Here is a 23,011-nt window from a genome sequence, read left to right as displayed (position 1 = left end):
ACAAAATTTTAGAGCTAGTTGGTTGCCTCTTTTCTATGAGAATGAGCTAATTGTTATCTCTGGCTAACTCCTTAAGGACACTGCCTCCTCCTCTGTTGCAGCTGTGGATGTCATGGCATAGGTTTTTTTCTTAGGGCTTTTATGAACATTAGACATATCAGGGGGCCTTCCCTTTTAGGGAACAGGGCTTTTCATCCAGGATGAATAAGGCTTCAGGATAAAAGAGGCCAGGGTTACTCTCCAGTCACTGGGATATACCCAGTTCCCCATAAAAGAAGAAGTGTATCAACCTTTACATCAATAATGAGACAGCATCTGTGATGTTTTCTCTGACAGCATCCAACCTTGCTTCCATACATCTTCGGTATGAACTGTAGCCAGATAATGTTTGCAGTAGCGTTACCGCTGGTTTTAACATCCATCTCGGTTACTACCAGTGCTTACAGCGGGGTCATCATTTCTTGGAGGTCCTTCATGTGAGACGCTGCTAGCATGTATTGCTTGTCCCCAAGGTTTAATATAGTCACACTCAATGGGTCATAGGGAACTCACTGGACTTTTATACTTATGGTCATGACTGGGTTTCCCTGAATTATAAACAGTTATTGGTTAACCAGATTGACTTCTGCAGTCGTTGCCACCCTGAAACCTTGCTGAATTGCTGTCTCTGCCACCAGCTGCATTTTCCACTGGAAGCTTGGGGACAGACGCAGAGGGAAGCGCTGGAATGTGTGTCCCCATCTGGCCTCTGTGCCAGGCTTGAAAGCTCAGCACCTGGGGTCACTGCAGTGCAGTACTGTGGCTCTTAACCGGGCTACATAAGCCCTCTGCTGCCATTCCTCCACCATATGCCGATGTAGCTGGCTTGTGTGTTCAGTTTTGCCGCTGCCTTTTTAGAGAAGCTGTCATCATCTGTTTGACTTAACACTTATTATGTGTTTGGAGTTTATGAAATAACACAGACACCCTGACACAAAGCAGAACTTTGCTATTCTGTGTCCCTTGATATACTTGATTTTCATTAGATTTAGGTATGAGATAAAAACAGCCTAGTGCTCAAGGTGCTTCTAGAGTCAAAATCAAGGCCTGATTTAGCTAAATCTGTCTGGAACTACTGAGGATGAGGTCTTTATGAGAATGGTAGTAGCCTCTGGTGGGTTAAATAGATTAGGTCTGAAATGATTTTGTTCTTTTTGAGTTATCTTTCACCTTAAAATACTTTTTTTTTTTTTTTTTTTTCCCCCTGAAACTGCTAACTTTTCATACCACAAGTCCTCTTATGACTTATTTCCTGTGTCCAGATCAGGACAAGTAGTAGTGCTAGTTTCATACATGGGTTACAGTCCCTTGAGCAAGTGATGATGTGTGGCTTCCCACTTTTTCTGACCCTCAGAAAAACTGCTTGGCCCAGAACCTGCAGGAGACTGTCACTCAGCTCCTGACGGTCTGGCATACTGAGTCCAGGCAAGACAGGGACAGCACTGGTAAGTCTGGGAGGTGCCTGCAGATATTGCAAGTGCTGTTCTTACAATTTTAATTGGAGAGTGAGTACCTGGCTGCCATTTTTTTTTTTTTTTTGGTGTGGCTTCATAATTTAGAAACCTGCAATACTGGTTGTACTACAGAAAACACTTCTTCCACCTGTTAGAAAAGATGGCAGCTTATTCCAACAGGTTACGGATCTGGTCTCAGTTATTCATGATCTTTTCATGGAGGTTTGTTCTCAGCTGCAAATCTTACTTAGTTTAGCACTTTGTTTGTTGAAACAATACATAGTTGCCATGGGAAAAAGATTCATCACCAATCTCTAGTCCATAAAATGACAAGTTTACTATATCAATAGTATTTTTCTTTCATTCTACAGTTAATACTGATTGTGATTGGCGCTATAACAGTAGTCTCAATATTACAACCCTACATCTTCCTGGCATCAGTGCCTGTGATAGCAGCCTTTATTGTGTTAAGGGCATACTTCCTCCACACTTCTCAGCAGCTGAAACAACTGGAATCTGAAGGTAGGAGCAGCAAAATTGGTAGACTTCTAAATCCACAACAAATCAATTGAGAAGTGATTCACCTTTTCACCTCTTCTTTGCCTTTTCTCCTGCAAGATGCCATTGCCTCTGGGAGCAGAACACGTATTTCCTTAAAGCCAGTGCTGTTACTGATCCAGCCAATACTGAGTGCTCTGCTGCCAAAGAGCAATGGAGAAGATCTTTTTAAAGCTGGGCCTTATCACCACTGCAGCTGAAAACAAATGAAGTCCTGGCACACAGTTTTCTTGAGAGTAAATATAACTTGAAAACTTGTGGTTACATTTGGTATGTGCCCTATGAGTTTGTTTCTTTATAAGAAAAATTTAGAATGGATATATCTTGATTGCAAAGAATTCTTTTTTTCTGAATACCTGATTTGATGAAATGGCCTTCCTCTCCCCTCATGAAAAGACTAATGTGTTCCCAGTAAAATGGAAAACCTCATTCTGAAGTGTGAGTTTGCAGATCAGGCACTGTGGACTGGCTTTATAACAAACTGGCAGATCCTCAGCAAATCAGTCCTGAATCTTAAACATGAGTGACCATCTTCCATTTTACTTAAATGTAATTCTGAAGTTCCTCAGATAGAAACCTAAATTTCTTTGATGTTCACGGGGATCCAGCATTGGCTTACCACTTTTTATGTAACGCGAGATCTGCTTAAAATTACCATGTCAGTACAGTTGAATCCAGAGCATTAAAGTACTCTGGCTGTGCTAAAAAAAAAACTTCCACCTGATGGAGTTATCAGAATTGCAGGAATTCATTTTGGCCGTGGAGGAGCCACCTTTCTCTTGTGACATCTTACAGCAGGCCAGGAGCTTCCCAAGTAGTATGCTAACTATGAAGAATTAATGTGAACCATTCCTGGCAATACGCTGAATGGAATTTCAACCCATTTGTGCAAAGGCTGCTGTTGTATATCCTGTGCTAGGATTGCTTCAGTCATGTACTCCAACAACACAGATAGATTAAAGACTGACAACAGTTATACTGCTGTGAGTTAGAGCATAGGGCTGTGTATTAGCATTATATCAAAGATATTTACTTGAGTGTTTATGATGTTTCTAATTTAAACACTTCACAGCTCGGAGTCCAATATTCACCCATCTTGTTACAAGCTTAAAAGGGCTGTGGACACTGAGAGCTTTTGGGCGCCAGCCATATTTTGAGACCTTATTTCACAAAGCCTTGAACCTACACACAGCAAACTGGTTCCTCTACCTGTCGACGCTGCGCTGGTTCCAGATGAGGATAGAAATTATTTTTGTTGTTTTTTTTGTTGCTGTGGCATTCATCTCTATCATAACTACAGGTATGGTAACTTTACTGGAGTACTGAAATGGCAGGCTTCTGCTTTTGTTTAACAGCTCAGCTTTAGAAACTTCTAAGGGCAATAGACTGTTGCAAAATTTAGCATACATCGGAGTCACTGATTTAAGTATGTCATAATAGTAAACAATTTAATTAAAATAGAATTTACACCATTATTATCTGCAATCTGATGTTGTAGAGGACCCATTAAAGGGATTAATCTGAAAATATCTGAAGGGACAGAACTTTCCTTTTCTTGACTGTAATTGCTGTAAAATTATCTCACGTGTTTTAAACCCCATTAATGTAACCATATCAGTGTAGTGAAAACCGTGGATGTTGATTATCATGTGTACAGCTCAAAGTTTTTTAGTAAATAGAAGTTAATGTTCCTCTCATTTGTAAATGGCTGAGACATGCAAAGTTTTAATGATATTTTAAAGCCACACCAACAGCAGAAATACTCATCCAGTTCTTTAATTACCAGCCCATTGACTCATTTTCCAATGTGAAGTTTTGCAGGTTCCATTCAGAATCCCCTTAAAAATGGCTCACCACTCCTAGTAAACCCAGTACATAACTGAGGATCACTCTGTACCTTACTTGTATTTGAAATGCTGCCATGGCTGGCCAGGCGTAGCCAGTCTCCAACAGGCAGAGAATAGGAGAATAATGTCCCCAGAATGATGGAATAATTCAGTTCTGTGGAAAAACTCAGCAGGTTTAGCTACAGATTACTTCAAACACAGTTTTTCATTCACTGTGCTCTTGTTATGTATGTTTTTTTTATTTTGATTCTCAGGCATTATTCTCTCTCAAGTTTTCCACTGAACTTTGTGTGCAGAATCTAGATGCAGTTTCAATACTGTGGCCATTGATGAACAAGAATTTGCTGATTTTGTGAAGGAGGTTTTTGGTTCTAACAATATCCAAATTTCATTTGATCATACTTCAGTGTTGAAAAGGAGTTATATAAAAGCATACATTTTATCAAATATTGTGTTGTGTGTGAAATGCTATTTTCTATTTCTTGTATAAAGAACTCTTCTGATTCTTAGGAAAAAAAAAATCTAACCACACAAATACTTCTGTATGAAAATATGGATCTAGAGTACTTTTGTTACAAAGGAGACGTTTAGTTCCCCTAAAATTCATAGAGAATGATTGCTGCCTTTCTCATTTTTTACTTTGTGCACTTAGTAGTATGCAGGTTTTTTTAAAAACTTTCTTGTGTACTGTTTTTCTGGATAATTTATTTGAGAAAAGGGGTTAGAAGCACTTCTTTAAAACATGAAAATTTGTAATTTTGCCACCATTGTAAACTTTACTGTTATAGGTAATAGATCCTTGGAGCAACCGCTAAGTTCCTTTTCTTCATCTGTCAGCTTTCAGGAGGATTATTTTGCTTTTATTGTTTATTTCTATAATTACTCTGATAATGAGATCTCTATAAACAAAACAGGAGGAAGTCTGATGATGAAAGCCATGGAAGAAATGGAGAAATCACAGAAAGGCATTTGGTTTAAATTCTCAATTTCACTTAACACATAATGAGATTAAAAATCAACAGTGGAGTAGTGTAAATGCTTATATTGTTTTTATGAACTTATAAAGGAAAACCCCTGGAAAATCCCATGGTGGTTAAAGCAGACAATTAATGCAAAAGAATTTATATCTGCATGTTTGTGGAACAGTAAGGAGGACATGTCCTCTGTTTGTCCAGGAAATGAACGTATAAACCAGTGCAACTATTTTGAATTTTACAGTTGTTCACTCTGTTGTTTTAGTTAGATAAGAGTAATTTCACAGATTCATGTGAGCTGGAAAAAGGAAATTGAAATCAAGATTCCAGAGCCTGATTCTGTTTACAGCTTAAGTACCCAGATCTAAATTTTTCTTCTGCCAAAACAAGACCAGGGTTTCCAGTGAATTCAGTGCCAGAGCCAGGTGTTTAACTTATGATTAAACTGTCAGTCCTTTGTGTAACTAACAAATCCATGGTTTCTCCAATGAAATAAAAGGTAATGTGAATATGTATTTAACATGTATATGCTAATTTTGTGATTTCTATTGGCTTTTTATTTACGTATAAATTGAATGTGTTTTTTCTCTTCACCAGGTGATGGGCCAGGTAGAGTTGGAATTATTCTTACTTTAGCTATGAACATCATGGGAACCTTGCAGTGGGCAGTAAACTCAAGCATAGATGTGGATAGCTTGGTAAGCATCAAATGCACTGTGCTGTGCTTTCTTTTGAGGAATTGCCTTATTTTGTTGATGATGGGTGTTCACTGAGTTATTTTCAGAGTTGGATATCAGGCAGATGTGTCAGAAAAGTTGTCCTCATACCTTTCATAGCAACCTACCAGCTTTGGCACAGCACAAACTGATTTTTTTCTATGATCAAAATTTTTCCTGGACTAGAATAGGCAACAGCAAATAATAGCATTTGAGGATTCAGATGGCAGATGTAGCAGTGATGAGAAAACTTCAAAAAAGCTGGGAGCTGTTTTGTTATGGTTATATACCTTACCAAGGTATATAATATACCTTGCTTTGTCTACTGAAGGACTTTGCACAACAGATCACAACGGATGTCTCTGAGGTCCTTCCACGCAAAATCAATAGCGATTTAAAAATCTGGCCTAGACTTCCCTGGGAGTCATCTTCTAGTTTTGTGTACAAAACTCGCTGACACAAGGCTTTGGAGTTGTACATGTTTACCCCTTTAATTTGTGTAGTTAGCCTGTTAGTTAGGATAAGAGAAGCAGACAGGAAACTCGTAAAAGAATATGTTTGTTCTTGCAGTTTTCATTATACCTTATCTTAAATGTATGAAAGTTTTAGATGTTATTTTCAAATGTAATAGTTCTTTCTTTATACTTCAGGCATTCTAGGGTTTATTTTAGACAGAATTTTTGTAACAAAATACAGTAGCCTTATAAACAAGAAAAATTTCTGAGAAAAAAAAATCTCCCACATCCAGTCATACCTTCTCTGAACTCTAAATTAGCTTCTTGAGCCAACTATTACAGTATTGGAAAACAAATAACTTTTACAGCAGATCTAGGAGATCGTTAAATCCTGATTAGTTGAAATGAGTTGTCATTTAAAAAAATAATTGGGGCAGACAGTGACAGTGAAGGAATATATGCCAGTTCAACTTATTTTAGTAAGTGATTCAACCAGCCTTATCCTGAAGGAAATCCTGAAGAGCCCCAAAACTGGGAATTAACCACTTATACATCTAATCTCTTGTTTAGGCGTGTGACTGGTGATAGTCCAGAAAGCTGACTGCCGTTCAGGGACACATATTTTCCCTCTCCACCGATTGTTTTATGCTGACTCTTTCTTTGCTTGTTATAACAGCCTGTCTTGAAGGTCAAGTGCTTTGTGAAAGGCCTTCTTTGCCATAACCGCAATACATGCGGAACAGCAGTTGTGTGACTGATAATGAAGTAAAATGTGCTGTTGGTCAGGCACGACAGTGACAATCAGGTCTCATTTATAAACTCCTTCTTAGCCCTGTAAGGCGTGATGTGATCACTTTAAGCACAACAATCTGTATAAGAATCATGTGAACATATTATACAGCTTAATACAAATTGAAAGCCTTTCAGAAGAGCGACAGAAAGTCTTCCTGTAGGATTCAGAAGGTGCTGGACAAGCTAGTGTTTTAATAAAGAACTTCCCCTTTTTTAAAATAAGGTGATGTTAAAATATCATCTACTAGTAGCAATAAGGAAGTAACTCCCTTTCCCCTGAAAAGCAAGTCTCAAGTTGCATTATATATTTGTGAGTACTTTTCTTGTATTATTAAGACAAACTACCGTACGGAGCGCCAGTTGCATTATGTTAATGATAGCCTTCTAAGGCGCATCAGTTCATAAGTAAGTCCTCTGGACTTCTTTCAGCAGTGGGTAGCTGCTCACCCCCATCCCATGAACTTTCAGTTATCCCAGATGACAAACTGATACTGCTGGCAGGATGTTTTTTCTGACATTCAAAAGCTGCTCCTGTGCACAAAGAGAGTAAGAATAGCTTCGTGGTTTCAAGACAATAAACCTACTTCCCTGAGTGATGCAGATGTATTATTTCCCACTCTTTGTATTCTCTGCATTTAGCGCTTCCTTCTTTAAAGTATTTTACAGTTACTTGGTTACAGATGTCCTGCAAAGGCTTGCATGTCTGCCTGCCTCAGTAGTCTATTTGGTTATACTCTATTTTCCTCTCAAGGGGCACTTTGAAGCTCCCCACAGGACCAGACTGACTAAAATTGAGACATCTCCATGTGTCTCCAGTTACAGCTATACACACAGTGCTCTAGAGGACATCACTCTTGCCCTTCCTTGAGCAGCTGTGACATCTGTACTTACAAGCCTGCACACAAGCACGCCTGAGTGTATAGCACGTTTGTAGGTAGCAATTTTTGGTTGTCAGATAAGCTGGAGCAAGTGGTTGAAACCTCTGTGCAAGGGTGTATCTGCTATAATGAGCTTGTACTGAGTTGTTTTACAAGATATACAAGGTGTGGGTGAAATCATCAGTGAAATAAATGCAAGCAAAAAGACAAGAGGACAGGAGAATAAGGAAGCAGGATCACATGAAGAAGGAAAAAATATACCAGCCAAACAGATGAGTAGGTGGCAAATTGGATTTTATTCCGCACAGTCTCCTTCTTGAGCTTTCCGTGACACTGGCATACATATTGAAGAACTATGACTTTCTAGGTTGGATTTTGTTTTTACATACACAGATATTCTCTTTGAAGCAATTTCTGTTGAACTGGTTTAGCTTTAGCTGAAAGATCCCCATTGTCTTTTAATACCTCATAATGGTTTTGGCATTTTGTTCTCTACAGCCCTGATACTTTATCTGCTCTGCTTTTTTTTTTTTTTTTTTTCCCCAAACATATGTGGTCAATCTGACAGCTATCCATTGTTTCATTTAGAGCTACCAGTTAGGCTAGATTTATCTTTTCACTTTGATCATTTCTGCTAATATCCCTTTTTAGCTGCTTTTCAGTCTTTTTCTTATCCCTCCAGGCAGTCTTGTAGTATTTTTAATTTTTTTCCTTCATAAGGAAATAGAAAATAAGTTTTCCAGTAAGTGCTGCTTTTACAGATAAGCATTGGCTACTCCCAGTGGACTGTTTTAATGCTTTATAACCTTCTCCTTCACTGATGTGTATCCTGTAGTAGCAGCGCTATAACTGGGAAGGACAATTTCTTTTATCGGGGAAAGAGAAAATGCCATGCTTTTACTGTTGCCAAGATTACTTATGTAAGGAGATATAAAAAGAATCCCCCAAAGAGATATTAAAACTGCACTTGCTAAACCTCATAGTGCCCCACCCTGTACAACAGGGGTGCTGAAAATTGAAGTAGTGCATAGTAAAGAAGAGGACCAAAGAAAACATTAGGACTGTAAAAAAGAATGGTGCTTTTACAGCTCGTTTTCATGCTTTTATTTTCCCATGCTATTACTCTAACCTGTTCATTTGTTTTTAATTTTTTTTTAACTAGGACATGATCTTAATATCCTTTTTACTGTTGTCAGCAGAAAACCTGAGAACACTGTTAATGTCCAAAGTTTAAGTAGACTGAATACTTGACTGTGAAATCTGCATCAGAATGACAATTCTCAAAGTGAGGTGTGGGTCATTAGGAAGGGAACAGAATCAAGAAAAATCTCTTAGAACATTTCCTTTTCTGCCTGCAAAGCAGTGTGAGAAAGAGCAAACAAGTCAGTAGAAGTTTGACATGAACTAAGTATTTAATTTTTGCAGTTTGGAAGAGGAGTATATGTCCTATAAGTGCACCCAAAACGTAACAGCAGCAGATGTGAAACCTCGGTAAAACTATACAGTCCCCCTGCACTGACCCAGTTTGTGCAGTGACTTAATGCACAGGGGTTTTTTTACAACATGAGCCACTGGACAAACCTCTCGTAGGATCTCTCAGTTGCACTTTCCAGAGAGCATGCTTTTGAGGAAAGTTGTTGAGCACTGTGTGTGTCTGGTCTGGTGGGAGTAACTGCTCTCTTTCCAGCAGAAGAGAATATAGGGCCTGATGAAACTAGTTGTATTAGATTACTTGTAAAAGCATTACTTCTTCCACTTTCTGGAAACACACATTACATAATTACATTATGAATTCTCCTTCAACATCACGAGGAGTTGAAGTGATATTAAAGAGAAAGTAAAGAATTTTGCAATGTTATAAAAGTCTCAGTTAAATACAATTAGGCATGGCTAAAAATAGTGTATTATGCTCTAGACACTTTTAGATGGAAGTAGTAAATATACTCCTTTATTCTAAAGCATTCATGAAAGAATGTGAATATAGCAGGCACATTGCTGATAGGAATAATGGGTAAGAAACTTGCTGTCACCTACACTATGCCTGTCATTATGAATGACAGAAGACTTCTACCTGTGAAAGGAAGAATGGATATCTTTGTAGAACGTTACTGACATTTATGCTGTATTCTGCCCAGATCTAAATCGTAATTCAAATTACAGAAGCAGGAAAGCATCCTTTTGAATTGATTTAAAGTATTAAGCTGTCTAAAATATCTGCATATGTGATGTGACTGACAAATCTGTCAGGGGAGCTGGGACATAGAGATGAAATTTTCTGTTGTAAGAGAAGGCTCTTTGTCCAGCTGGCTTAATAGCAGATTTTAGCTAGTGTGCAGTGGTAGGATCTCTTGGCAATTATAGGGAATCCCTGCCAGTACAAACATTCATAGCTCTTGATGAGCCCAAGAAAGACCTTCATTTCTGAAGTGGCGATATTTCTAGGAAAAGAAGATTTCTGAAAACAAATGTACCATCAAACACCAATTAAAATAAATGCATGGAGCTCATTGTGGGATTCACTATAGACAGTCAGGCAGGAAGAAAACTGCCAGTCTGGTCCAAGGTCTTGCTGTTTGTGTCACTAAAATGAGGTGACATTCATATAGCAACATGATGATGACCATACCTTTCCATCTTGCACAGTGGTTGAGATGGAAATTGTGATTGGTAGTCTTGGGTGTTAGCATGCATTTTAAAAACTTGCACCATAATTGTATTTCAAGATGCTGAGATGTAAGCTGTGATCCCAGTATTTCCTTGCATTGTATATAAATTTGCTTCCACATGGAAAATCCACCTAACATTATTTCAATCTGGATTGAAGACCAGGAAGGAATGGTAATTCATCAAGTCGAATCACTTTGCAGAAGGAATACAAAAGCAGTTAAACAAGGTCAAAGTTGTACAAAAGGTTTTCCATAATACCACTAAAGAGAGATATATTACTGGGAATACAGATTAGAAAACAAATGCTAGTAATAAGCCCAGATATTGCTGGATGCAGTAGCTATGCATTTATCTATCTATTTCTTAATTTGTCTTGCTAAATAATTCCCGACTAATAAGAATTTACACTATCTTATAGTATAGTCATGTTGTTTACAAAGACAAATTTTGGTAAAATGAGGAATCTAGTTAAGTTAGTTGGACTAAGGCATTTAGGAATGTGAACGTAAAGTGAAGTCACGTCATCTTCAAGTCAGGGGCTGAAATTTGTTTCTTGAATAGCAGGAGAAAAACAGTAGGAATTTTTAGAGACTCTAGGACTACCAGCATGAACAATTCACTCAAAGTATATTAGAAATCACAGCCTCTACAGAATGGATTAGTTAACCCAAAAAGCTGTGCGTTAGAGGTCAAGAAGCAGGTAGAGAGACTTGATGAAAACAGAGTTAGACTTACAAGTGGCCCAAATTCTGGACAAATACTGTATCTTGGTTTTCAGTAAAAGGGCAGTGTTTAATCTGGGGAGTTGAAAGTGAAGCAGAAGGTTGAAACAGGATTTATAATACCTGAGGTGGAAATTATATGCAAAAACCAGTCTAGCTGCAGGTATGCAACCAAAGTGCCTGAATTAGAATCCTGTTCTCCCTAAATTTCCTGTACAATTTGTGGAGGGACATATACACCACCCAGGAGTCAGTCCATCTAAAATCAGTCTTCAACTAAGTATGACTGGGTTCTGCAGTTGGACATTTCAGTTAAACATGTGAAACCAGCCTGGGACAATGCTGCCCCGGATCAGGTGGGCCCAGACATCCCGTCCTAGCCTTCAGGAAGAACTGGCTGAGAAGCTGGAGATCTAGTAATGGCCACTTCAAATGAATCCACCAAGCTGGCAGTGGGGGTGTCATCTGATAGAAGAACAGCTGTCACTTCTGATTAAAAGTCACTGATGCCACCATCGTTCGTTAGTCTGATGGCAGCAGTCTTTAGAAACTGTTTTGAAGAAGCAATTAAGGATGCAGTGCTTACAGAGTGAATTCGCTCAGGTTTGCTGCCATTAGAATTGCTTCAGACTAACCTGATAACCGTGTTCAATGATTTGTTTTCCAGACCAAAGTAATGTAGTGGATCTCATTTGTCTTCAGGAAAGCACTGAAGCACTGGCTGTGGCTCTGTTTCAGAAATTGTATAAATGAAGGTGATCAGGATTATTACAAGAACTGTAAATTAGTTAATGAGTTAGAAAGGAAATGGCATTAAGCTGTAAGGAAGCTACTCTGCAAAGATTAGAGTTATGACTGAGCTCGTTTTAATCTTATTTTAATGCTCTCAACAAAGAAAAAAAAAAAAACGTGTTGAAGAAATCTGCCAAAGGCACAAATCAGAGAGGCAACATTAGCATGAAAGATCCTGGGAGCTGAAAGGTATTAGGGGACCTCAAATGGTAGATATAAAATAGATTTCAGTAACCAAAGTGCAAAGGCTTGAATTTTAGGACTAAAAATAACCTCTGTTGTAAGTAAGGATCTCCTCGGTTAGCAATGGCTATGATGGAGGAAAGCTTGGCTGACCACTGTTCAGTCAGAGGGCGACTATTAGATATGACTGTGAAGAAAAGAGCATATGATCCTAGGATGTGTTAATGGAGAAATTCCTAATATAGACAGGAAAGTATCGATGCCTTTGTACAATGTCTTTGTGAAACATCACCCAGAATGTTGTGTACCTTCTGGTCAGACAGAAAAGATTAATTTGAACTGGGATGTCTGGAGAAGGAGAACAGATGTTAAGAAAGAGGCTTAAACCTGGATTTTCTTTAGTCCTGGAGAACAAAGTGTAACTGGATCTAAGGTAGCTCTCTGTAGATTAATGGGGAAAGTGGCTAGGAAAAAGAACTATTTGGGATTTAAAAGTCATAAATTTACAAGAACAAACTGGTTCATAGACTTAAAAATACATATTCTGACCACCTGAGCAGTGAAGTTCTAGTGAAGGAGGTAAATTAACTATTTATTAATTGACCCTTGACCCATTAAAAAAGAAAGAAATCAAGAGATTCCCTTCTAGTCCCATGCTCCTTTGAAAATTTATCAAGAGTGCTGCTAGCAGCTTCCGTCAAGTTCATGAACTACAGGACTTACCGATACATACAATTAAAGATATAAAGTTAATTCTCATGGAACTTCTTACTAATTTTTTTTGAAAACTGAAGTAATTTCTCATAAATACTCAGATGTTCACGTCTGGCGATTGTTCCTCTTGATGCTACCGCTTTACTTGTTTCAAACTCCACACAGTCTGCTGATCTTTGGAGATCGATCATTATCCAAGGAACTTCAGTTTTTGCATTGGGCAATCCCCTATAGGAAGAAGTATTTGAAGACTCCAAGACGGCTTTCCGTTTACAAAGGAAGCAAGTGGAATCACATGTTGGATCAATATCAGTAGTACAACAGCAATAGAATCTCGAGCTCTATACCACAAATATCCTACATTTGAGAATTATATCATGGTATAGCTTACACAGAGAAGAAACTTGTTGTTCTGGCTAGGAATTAGGAATAATTCAATTTCATTTATTTTGTATTAATTACAATTAGAATATTGTTTGTTTTGATTCATAGATGCGGTCCGTCGGACGAATATTTAAATTCATTGACATGCCAACAGAAGAGACAAAAACCATTAAGCCACAAAAGAGTAACTTGCTTTCGGACGCCCTTGTGATTGAAAACAGGCATGCAAAGGAAGAGAGGAACTGGCCGTCTGGGGGCCAAATGACTGTGAAGGATCTTACGGCCAAATACGGTGAAGGAGGATCTGCTGTGTTAGAAAACATTTCCTTTTCGATAAGTTCAGGGCAGAGGGTAAGACACTGTTTTGTTGTGTTTGAGCTGACTTCTATTAAGCTTAACTATAGAAGTGTCATTTTAAACCTATTCATTGACTAAAGAGTAGGTTGGATTAAGTAAGATTTTGTCAAAGAAATTGTCACCAAAGTACTAACCTAAAGCACCTGAAGAACAGAAATGTCTTGTGTTTCTGAAAAAGACTTCACCTGTACGATTATTTGCTAGAAATGGGAGAAAAAAAAAAAAGGGAAGGAAAAGCTGCCTCAGTTATAGAAATCTTGAGGCTATTTACACCTCAGTGAAGCACAGCAGGGATCTTTGCTGGCCATGAGGAGCAAAATATACTGATAAAACACAGATGCAGCAGTTCCTGTTTTTTATTCCTGTGCTTGAAATTGTTCGCCTTTTCCTAGGGAGAGGGAAGCTTGCTGGTGAGCACAGGTGCTGGGGGCAGCCTGACCCAGGTGGAGCAGGGCATGAAAGAATACCAGCTGCCGTGCCAAGGGTAATGCACTGCTGGCTCTGATGGCCAGAGGGTGGAGGTGCCGTCTCAGCTGTTTGATGAGGGCTCGAATCCACCCTGAATTATTATGTCACAAACTATAAACAGCTCTACTTTTCAGAAGATTGTCAAACCTCTGATTAATTTTCATGCATCTTTGAAGCTGTATTCAAGAAAGAGCTTTAGTTTCAGGGCAGCAATTAGGCATAGGTTTAACACTTTGCTCTAAGTTCATGCTGAAGGACTGTCCTCTGTGTGGTGGGAAGAAAGGCTTGCGCCATTTCCTGAGCTGGAGCCATATGGATGAATAGGAGGTTTTAACACTACCACACAGATGAGAAAACAGGTTCAGTGACAGCTCCCTGGCCTTGCCACGAGGTAGCTTTTCATTCCTAGTTTCAATGGCACCGGTCTCTGCCAGGTTTGCTAGATCTGCCTTGGTTTATGTGAACTGAATGTTTCATCTACTAAGATTGAGGGCACTGACATTTTGAAACCGGGGGTCCAGCTTCCTGTAGCACCATCCTGAAACCACTCTGCCTTTGGAAGAGAGGCACCTGTGATTCCTGGAGCGTGGAGGTACAGGTGCCGCTGCAGTCTAGTAGATTTACTTCCTGGAAAATCCCTTGAAGCAATGGAGTATGGAAAGTGAAAGATACTTTTGTACTGTACAGAGAGGGGGCAGAGCAATTAAAACAAAGATCCTTTTTTCAATGGCCATGATTTAGGACCTGGGTCCAATTTTGGTGACGAGCCCTGGACTCAGAGGTAGTATTTCCAGAACTGGAGTGTGCCGCTTAAACTGGAGAGGATTTGCCTCTGCCCCTTAGGGAAGTACATCTTAAACAAGCAGGAGAGGGGAGAGCTCTCCTCTGCTGAGGGGGTTTAATAGAATAGAATAATTCAGTTGGAAGGGACCTACGATGATCATCTAGTCCAACTCACTGATCCATTCAGGGCTGGCCAAGTTAGAGCATGTTATTAAGGACATTGTCCAAATGCCTCTTAATCACTGACAAGCTTGGGACATCAATTGTCTCTCTGGGAATCCTGTTCCAGTGTTTGACTGACCACCCCCTCGCTAAAGAAATGCTTCCTCGTGTCCAGCCTGAGCCTACCCTGGTGCAGCTTTGAGCCATTTCCACACGTCCTATCGCTGGATACAGGGAGAAGAGCTCAGCATCTCCCTCTCCACTCCCCCTCCTCAGGAAGCTGCAGAGAGCAATGAGGTCACCCCTCCGCCTCCTTTTCCCCAAACTAGACAGGCCCAACGTCCTTAGCTGCTCCTCACGGGACATTCCTCCCAGCCCTTTCACCAGCTGTGCTGGCCTCCTCTGGACCCATTCAAGGACCTTCACGTCCTTCTTGAGCTGTGGGGCCCAGCAGCGCACACAGTGCTCCCGGTGAGGCCGCACCAGTGCTGAATGCAGGGGATAATCACCTCTTGCGAGCAGCTGGTTACGCCGTGTTTGGGGCACCCCAGGGTGCGGGTTGTCTCTTGGCTCCAGGGCACACAGCTGACTCGTGCTGAGCCTGCTCCCCACCAGCACCCCCAGCTTCCCTTCTGCGGGGCTCTTCTCCAGCCGCTCCTGACCCCGTTCGTATTTTTGCCTGGTGTTACTCCGTCCTAGGAGCAGAATCCAGCATTTTGACTTGTTAAATTTCATCCTGTTAATCATTGCTTAATGCTCCAATCTATCTAGATCATTCTGCAAGGCCTCCTGTCCCACGAGAGAGTCAACAGCATCTCCTAGTTTGGTATCGGCACCAACCTTGCTTGATGGTGCATCCAGATCATTGGTATATTGAACAGAACTGGCCCTAGACTTGGAGCCCGAGGAACACCGCTGGAGGCCGGTCTCCAGCCAGGTGTGGCCCCATTCAGTACAATGCTTTGAGCTCTGCCCTTCAGCCAGTCTTTCACCCAGGGAGCTATGAACCCACTCATCTCAGAGCCAGACAACTTGTCCGGAAGGATGCCATGAAGGACAGTGTCAAAAGCCTTTCTGGAATCCAGAAAAACTACATCCACTGCCTTTACTTCCACTAGGTGGGTCACAGAAGAATATCAAATTAGTTAAACAGGACTTTCCTTTTGTGAACTGATGTTGACTATGGCTGATGATTGCATTATTGTTCTTTAAATTCCTTTCAATTGTATGCAGTATAATCTTCTCCATAATTTTTCCAGGAACTGAAATTAGACTAACAGGTCTGTAGTTCCCTGGGTCTTCCTTCATGCTCTTTTTGTAGATTGGAATACAAATCTACCCAATCCATTAATTAGGTTGGTGCAACACAGTGTTTACTGCTCATCTGGTTCAGAGGCCTGAGGCACTGTTATGGAAAGGATGCCAGGCAGCAAGAAGAATCCCCTCCTTCACCTTCACTTGTATATTGTCACCCTACAAAACCAGCCCATGCTCAGATATTAGCTGTGTAAAACCCAGCTGTTGGAAAACACAGTATCTCATCATTTGCTGGTGGTTACTGCAGATACTGCTTTTTCCAGCAATAGGTCAGTGCAATCCCACGAGGGAAACACATTAAAAAAACCATAACTGTGTGTTATGTTTCTTCCCACCTAAAAGGTAAGGAAAGGCAGCACTAGCTGGGCAGGTTGAGTAGTTGCATTGCTTCTTGGGGGTGGGCAATGGCATGGTATGTGCTGTGACCAGTGCCTCAGGCCCAAGCTACCCCATTAGAAATTTCATGGTCTGATCAGAGTTAGGCTCTCTATTTTCAATTATATGGAAATGGAGTAGCTTAGCAGTGTGATTCAAGGCCACTCCCTACTTGGCTTTTGTCTGCTGGATGAAGTTTTGCTGAAGAGGACTTCGTAGCAAAAGACAGGGGAAAGGCACGAAGAGCTGCACTAATCAGTACAAGATAATATATAAACAAATTTCTGTTCTTCAGCTAAGGGTAGACTAACAGATTTTTCATCTTAGTTAATTCTAACAAAATAAACGTGAGTCTGGCCCAGTGTTTTGTTCAGCCTTTGCTGTAGGCTTTTATCATTTCCAAATGAATGACATTTACTGTCCCATTGAGGGATCTCCATGTTCTCCACTGCTGAGATCTCTTAAGTGTTTTTTCTTGGTCTGTCGTTAATATGTGAGCAGTATTAAATGTTTGCTTTTATGATTTGCATTGCAGGTGGGCCTTTTAGGAAGAACTGGTTCAGGAAAAAGCACTTTACTTTTTGCATTTTTAAGACTGCTGAATACAGAAGGGGATATCCAGATTGATGGAGTCTCCTGGAACACAGTCAGTGTGCAACAATGGAGAAAGGCATTTGGAGTGATTCCTCAGGTAATGAGATTATTGTGTATTTGTGTGTCTTTATTTTCAGTGGTTCCACATCCATATGCACATAGTTAGCTTCAAGCTGGAAGCATAAGACAACTAACTGAGAAACAGAAACAGAACACAAAGATTTTGTGAAAAGAGGAGTGGGATGGATGGATGCAATGATTCTCAGCAAACTCTACTTTTTGAGGGTTTCTATGCCATTCACACAAGAACTCTTCTAGAAATGGGAAGGTGCAGCACACTTGACAGACATGTTTGCAGCCTGCTTAGCCTTGCACCGCTGAACTAGTTTGCACGTTGGTTCAAAATAAGAGAGTACCACCTGGAGGAAAAATATACAATACATGGTGTTCTCAGCTACTCTTTTCTAAAGCCCTACATTATGTATCATGGTTAATGTGTGGATGCTACATGTTGCCTGTTTTTCCTGACAGGCCAGTAGCATAATTACTGCTTTCCTCATATTTTACTAGACCACTAGCTGATCCCCAGCTTGGACTCATCACTTTTTTACCTGTCACTTCTCATTCTCATGGTGCATGTATAAAGGAGCACTTCATGTTATTTATGCTTCCAGCAGTCCCAGCATATGCGAAGTAATGCCATTTCAGAGATGAAAAAGGAAGCAGCTCCTCACATGGGTTTAGGCACCCTAATACTTTCAAATAACTGGAACAAGAAAAATAGTCAAAGGAGGAGCAAACAATTAAACCTAGGGCGTCTGAGTCCCTTCCTGATGTCCCCACCATGGGATCACTGACCTATATTAGTTAAACTCTGGATTATCTGTCTCAAAAATGAACATTGTTGGCTGTATGAAGTAACATTTAAAAGTGATCACTCACTGTAAAGGTAGGAATGAAAATTGTTGGAATGAACTGCATAATTTTAATGCCATGTTTTTTATTTTTGCTGCTGAGAGCTGTCAGTCCTTTCCAACAACACTGATACAGGAGTAATACATACTGGCCTTCTCTTCTTTAAAAGCTATACACTGCATAGTTGTTCAGCTACTAAATATACATAGTCTTCTCCATAACAGTGTTCATTCCTTTGGAAGTCTCGTGAGTGTGGCAGGTTAATTCAAGTAACAGTTGACTGCAGTCTTACCAAGGAGATACTTGTGGCATCAGGAGGCAGAAGGACACCAGTTGCAAATCAGCCTGCTGCACTGCAAGGGGACATGCAGTCTGTCCCACCTTTATCCATCCTTGAGAGGCGGCTACTAGCCTTAGAGACTGATAAGTATGGTTTGATTCTCAGCTCACTCCTTGACCGGTCCACAAGGAGTGGGCCAAAGAAAGTGACCGAGGATCTCCTTTTGACTGTCAGCTGTCAAACCCTTATTGTGCAGTTCTGCCCATCCCATCTCCACAGTAGAAAAGTTGTCAGCTGCTTTCTGTGCATATTGGTTTGTTCCCAGATAGTCTACTGCCTTAGGAAGGTGGTTACTGTCTTAGAAAGCTGGTGAGCTGCAGTGAACATGCATGTGGTATGAAGCTGTTGTGCACTGACTACATGAGGTGCTTTAAAATAGTTGGAGAGACTCTGGGACAGCCGGCCAGTTTAACTGAAAATACACTGTCAGGTTTACATTTGCAAAATAGTGGGTTTCTTTTCCACAACCATCATGGCAGAGGTCTGTTATCACTTTGACTCTCTGTTGGGTGTGTAGGCTAAATTCTGCTTTCTACTCCAGTACAACAAACCAAACTAATTGTAGGAAGTCACTAAGACAACAATCACTCAAGTCACTGTGGTCTCTCCTTATCTAGGTCAGTGTTATGAAGGTGGGGTTTGACTCTAACCAGGATGTTCCTGATGGCACTGTCTTGGCTTTAGTAGCTGTTAAAAGATGCTGAAGTGCTCATGCTGGAAACACAATGGCTTTGATTTTGCAAAGATCAAGAGGGATTCAGAATTTATTTTTTCTACTTAATGATCAATTTTGAGTTGTGATAGCTTCCCTTTCAAAAATGGTATCCCACAGTAGCCTGAATGATATTTATGTAAAGAAGGTGTGCAAAGAAGGCACAACTCACTCTGCTGTGTGCACTTCACAATGATGCTTGAAATTTCCTCAAAGGCAGCAATGTTTTAGCGCTTCAGCCTTGCCAGAACAGACTCTTTCTTCACTGCCAAGTTACACCCTCAACAAAACAGAGCCAGGAGAGCAGTGACGAGTCCACTGGTTGGATTCGTTTCTTGCCTAAGCCCTACCAACAGCCTGGTTGGTCATATGCTGCCTGCTGAGCTGAGGCTTGGCAAGCTGCCCTTTGATAGCTGCCCTGTCATCACCCTTTCTGTCCTCTCTTCGACATTTTCACTCTGTCTGTATCTGTAAATTTTTATTTCTTTATTATTGCTGATTCAGTTCTGCAGCATGATTGTTGCTTGCAAGTATGAAGAAAGTCACCCCTTCAGATAGAGGCTGCAAATGCAGCTGCATCTAGTTAGTTTGGAGGACAGGTATGTTATACAGCTGTCATCCAAAGCATGGCTGTATAGGATGAAGTATGCTTTTACCAGTATAAGCTGTGTCCATTGTGAAATTTTCCTATACAGCCAAGTATAACTTTCTGTATTGGAAGGGACTTCCCTGTCTCTCCCATAGACATCCTTTTGCTCTCAGCCCTTTCTTCCTTTGAGATGTGGTTGCCCAGCAGGGTTTGTGCTTTCCGTCTCCGGCTGTCCTTGAGAACAACACATGGACTGAGGAGAAAAATGAATACTTGGTAGCAAATAGCCTAATTTTTTCAGCAAAAAATATGATTAATAATTCCCATAGGTGAGTACTCACTATAAAGTCACTAATGATATAGAAAACATTACTCTGCAGCCATCAGCAAAATGCGAGAGCCATTTGTTATATGAGCAATGTAACTTGGCATTCTGCTAGTGAGGTGCATTGTTAGTTCATTGTTAAAATTACACATTTAGTTCAGTTTGGAAGCCCCTGGTGCATAGAGCAACACCAAAAAAATCCCAGCCGTCCATTCTCTGGAAGGTCATGAGAATTGCCAGCCTGTTTGCATGCTTCAGTTCGCAGCTCCTGTCCCAAAGCCTTGCCAAAGAACTGCACGTTATGCCTCGAAAGTTCCCACATGCAGAACAAAATGAAGTTTTCACTAGCACTTTCCCAGCAGGGAAGAGACATGGCATATGCCACCCTGCCTTTCCTAGCAGAACAAAGGTAGCATTTTGTTCTTTGCCATTCACCTAAGGCTTCAGAATGGGAAAAAAAGGAGAAAAAAAAACCCCACAAACTTGTCTTTCCTTTCTTGAGAGGTTGGCCTGTAGCAACACCTCGATATTTTCTGTCTCCAGGAGAGATTTTGCAAACAAAAGGAGAACAGAGCTCTACCTGAGGCATACTTCCTCTTGAAAACTTCCCAACACTTTCCTTCGCTTTCTTCCCTAATTTTTCCAATATAGAAGTGCTCTTCCTCAGTGGGAACCTCACTGATGTGCACCTGTGTAGCACACACAGCACCCTAACACACTGCCATCCACTCCAGGCAATGCTGGAATGGCCTGCAGGGTGCTCAGGGATCATGCTAAGCTAGAGCAAAGGCAAAAACCTGTTTCTTTCAGTGTCTCAAATCCATCTGTCAGCGCACTGCAGTGGTGTGAAGGAGTAAATATATCATACAAAATCTGTTTCCTGGAGCACACACAAGGAAGCTCCTTCGCGTAGCTCCTCACAGGCCTGTGCTGCTGAAGCACAGCCTGACCACAGTGCTGCTACTGCAGGATGTTTGTCATTCTTATGCAAAGCAATTACTCCAGCGATAACAAACTGTTTGAAGTATAATCACAGCCCATCATCCCTTCTTTCTGGGCAGTCCTTTCTTATGCCTCTTCTGCAAGAGTTTCTCCACCACATTACCAGGGTGATGACAGTCAGCAGCATCTGGTTTCAACACACTGAAGCTCTTTTGTGTACAGATCCTCACGCAGATTGCATCCTGAAATATTTAATGGAGTCAAATTGGGAAAATGCCTTCAGAAATTTGGCTTTGAATGGATAACAGGAGACCTGCAGCCAATTTTTCATTAAAATAATTGAGGAGAAACCCAGGACCCATAAGGTGCTGCTAGCTCAAAGGAAGGGGATGACTTCTCATATCTTCTTGAGTGTTATTCCACTGCATTCTTGTGGCTCTCACACTGTTTTCTATGTATAAGTACTCCATATAGAGTTAAAATCAAGCTTAGTGTGAAGAATGAGGTTACTACTGTTCGTAGGACTGCCAGCTGACAAAAAAAAGATCACTTTTGCTTCTTTATTCTCCTCAAGAAGTGAAATTTTGCAACCTTTATCTTTGTAGTTCCAATTTTTCTGTAGCAATTTCTTTGTTCCTTGTACCTGTCTCTCTACCTGTCTGTCTCCAGCACTGTTTCATTGCTTCTCATACCCTTCAGGACTGTTTGCTTTCAGTTCTGGGGGTGGCTGTTTTGCAGCATGCCAGGGCAGTTCTGCACGGTGCAGCCTGCTGAGCAGCACTGCTCCCCAGAGATGGTGCCACAGAGGGTCCTGCAAAGGCTGGGTTCCTGCAGGGCAGCGAAGAGGAGTCAGCATCACCATAGCTGGAAGCATCTGCTGCACCAGACCTATGCACACATTGCACCTGAGGACATTAACAACCCCACATGCTTATTTCTGCCAGTATACACATTGTTCTCTGCATCATGGGTTCAGTGTTGCCAGGAGCACAGCACTTGTGTTTACCAGTAAGCATTATGGGAGGCAGAGGTTTTAGCATCTTATAGGATCATAGAATGGTTTGGGCTCAAAGGGACCTTAAAGATCTTCTGTTTCCAACCCCTGTGCCATGGGCAGGGACACCTTCCACTAGACCAGGCTGATCAAAGCCCCATCCAACCTGGCCTTAGAGCACTTCCAGGGATGGGGCATCCACAACTTCTCTGGGAAACCTGTGCCAGTGCCTCACCACTCTCATAGTGAAGAGTTTCTTCCTTGTATCTAACCTAAATCTACCCTCTTTCAGTTTCAAGCCATTCCCCCTTGTCCTAGTACTACAAGCCCTTGTCAAAACTCCCTCTCCAGCTTTCCTGTAGGCCCCCGTCAGGTACTGGAAGGCTGCTCTAAGGTTTCCCTGAAGCCTCCTCTTCTGTAGGCTGAGCAACCCCAAGTCTCTCAGCCTGTCTTCATAGGAAAGCTGCTTCAGCCCTCTGGTCATCTTTGTGGCCCTGCTGTGGAATCCCAGCAACAGATCCATGTCCTCCTTATGTTGGAGCCCCCAGAGCTGAATGCAGTACTGCAGGTGGGGTCTCATGAGAGTGGAGTAGAGAGGGAGAATAATCTTTGTCAACCTGCTGGTCAAGCTTCTTTTGATGCAGCCCAGGATACACTTGGCTTTCTGGGCTGCAAGCGCACATTGAGTTGTTCCTCCAACAGATATTGGGGTGGTTGAAGTCCCCCAGGAGGTCTAGGGCTTGTGAATGTGAGGCTGCTCCTGTCTGTCTGTAGATAGGCAGTCTGTAGCAGATCCCCACTACAATGTTACCTCTCCCTGCCCTCCCTTTAATCCTGAGCCATCAGGTCTCCATCAGCTCTTCATCCATCCCCAGGCAGAGCTTCATGAACTCCAGCTGGTCATTGACATAGATGGCAGCACCCTCCTTGTCACCCCTGCCTGTTCTTCTTAAAAGGCCTGTA

At 41.2% G+C, this 23,011-nt stretch overlaps 1 protein-coding gene across 1 annotated transcript in view; it reads left to right on the top strand.

Moving 5' to 3' along the window:
- Window positions 1-23,011, top strand: part of CFTR (CF transmembrane conductance regulator) — a 91,777-nt gene that overhangs the window by 59,659 nt on the left and 9,107 nt on the right. The window contains exons 19-23 of the mRNA XM_037389854.1: window positions 1,865-2,015; window positions 3,124-3,351; window positions 5,470-5,570; window positions 13,284-13,526; window positions 17,173-17,328. Coding sequence (XP_037245751.1) covers window positions 1,865-2,015; window positions 3,124-3,351; window positions 5,470-5,570; window positions 13,284-13,526; window positions 17,173-17,328 — 879 coding nt within the window. The remainder of the gene's footprint in view (window positions 1-1,864; window positions 2,016-3,123; window positions 3,352-5,469; window positions 5,571-13,283; window positions 13,527-17,172; window positions 17,329-23,011) is intronic.

This window comes from Falco rusticolus, chromosome 5 (genome assembly GCF_015220075.1).
Source record: "Falco rusticolus isolate bFalRus1 chromosome 5, bFalRus1.pri, whole genome shotgun sequence".
In the NCBI taxonomy this organism is placed as follows: Eukaryota; Metazoa; Chordata; class Aves; order Falconiformes; family Falconidae; genus Falco; species Falco rusticolus.
This window is presented reverse-complemented; position numbering and strand designations above follow the sequence as displayed.